We start from the raw sequence: 984 nt of genomic DNA, 5'->3' as shown, positions 1-984 counted from the left end.
TCAATTACTAATTTTTGTAATCCTATTCATTTCAAGGGAAGAAATTATTCTGGCAAGTCTCGGGGGATGACCCTGGTTACAATGAGGGAACTCGTGTTAGATGAGTAAGTTCTCTTACATACCGAATTCATGTGTCACACTTTACAATATGTAGCATTTTTATCAATTTGTGCTGCATACAGAGTCATCCAAAGATGTGTAAGAGCTAAATAAAACCTAGCTTTTAGCCTCAGGATTTTATTTCCTTTCTGAGCACAGGCATAAGCAATACAGCTACACAATACATGTGTAAGACCTTGAGCATTTCTCTAGAATATATTTCTTCTTTCACATTATTGGTGAACTTATCTTTTTAAATCATAAAAAGAAAGAGGTTGTGGCTTTTCCTTAAATACAGATATGAATGAATGGTGCTATAATAGAGACCTGCACATTTTGGCATAATTGAAAATAGGAGGAAGTATTTATGCTGTAATGCAACACAAATGGAAAATCACTTCATTACAGAAATATTCCATAAATTACATGCAAAATTCACTGTGTAACTAAATCTTAGGAATTCAATTAATCTCTTTTATAACTCCAGACCAGGGCTGAATTTAAAACTCTTTTCAACAGACAAACACAATTGTATATGAAATCATAAGCAATTAAATTAATGGACATACAACCAGGCTACTACTGCTTTCTGACAAGTGATGTAAGAAAAGGTATTAAAATACATGAGATTTCAAAGAATTTTTTAAGAAAATATTTTCGATTCTTAGTAACACACACAAAATATCAGTCTCAGAATTTACTCTCTTGTCAATTTAGGGCATAGACAAATGCAAGTAAAACCCATCCAGTTGATTAAAATGAACAATCTTGGGTTACCTGCAAATGCCAGTAAGGTACACCCTGTCTTTAATCAGGTCAGATGCTTGTAGAGTAAAAATATTCCTGAGAGCTCTCCCAGCACATGAAGAACTTTCTCCATAAATC

The 984-nt window shown here is 33.2% G+C and overlaps 1 protein-coding gene across 1 annotated transcript in view; it reads right to left on the bottom strand.

Moving 5' to 3' along the window:
* RAPGEF5 (Rap guanine nucleotide exchange factor 5) overlaps nucleotides 1-984 on the bottom strand; it is a 131,980-nt gene that overhangs the window by 128,069 nt on the left and 2,927 nt on the right. The window contains exon 3 of the mRNA XM_009638615.2: nucleotides 877-984. Within this exon, the coding sequence (XP_009636910.2) occupies nucleotides 877-984 (108 nt within the window). The remainder of the gene's footprint in view (nucleotides 1-876) is intronic.

The sequence above is a fragment of the Egretta garzetta genome, unplaced genomic scaffold (genome assembly GCF_000687185.1).
Source record: "Egretta garzetta isolate BGI_Z169 unplaced genomic scaffold, ASM68718v1 scaffold94, whole genome shotgun sequence".
Lineage (NCBI taxonomy): Eukaryota > Metazoa > Chordata > Aves > Pelecaniformes > Ardeidae > Egretta > Egretta garzetta.
Note: the sequence above shows the minus strand (reverse complement) of the source record. Positions and strands in the feature narration are given on the sequence as shown.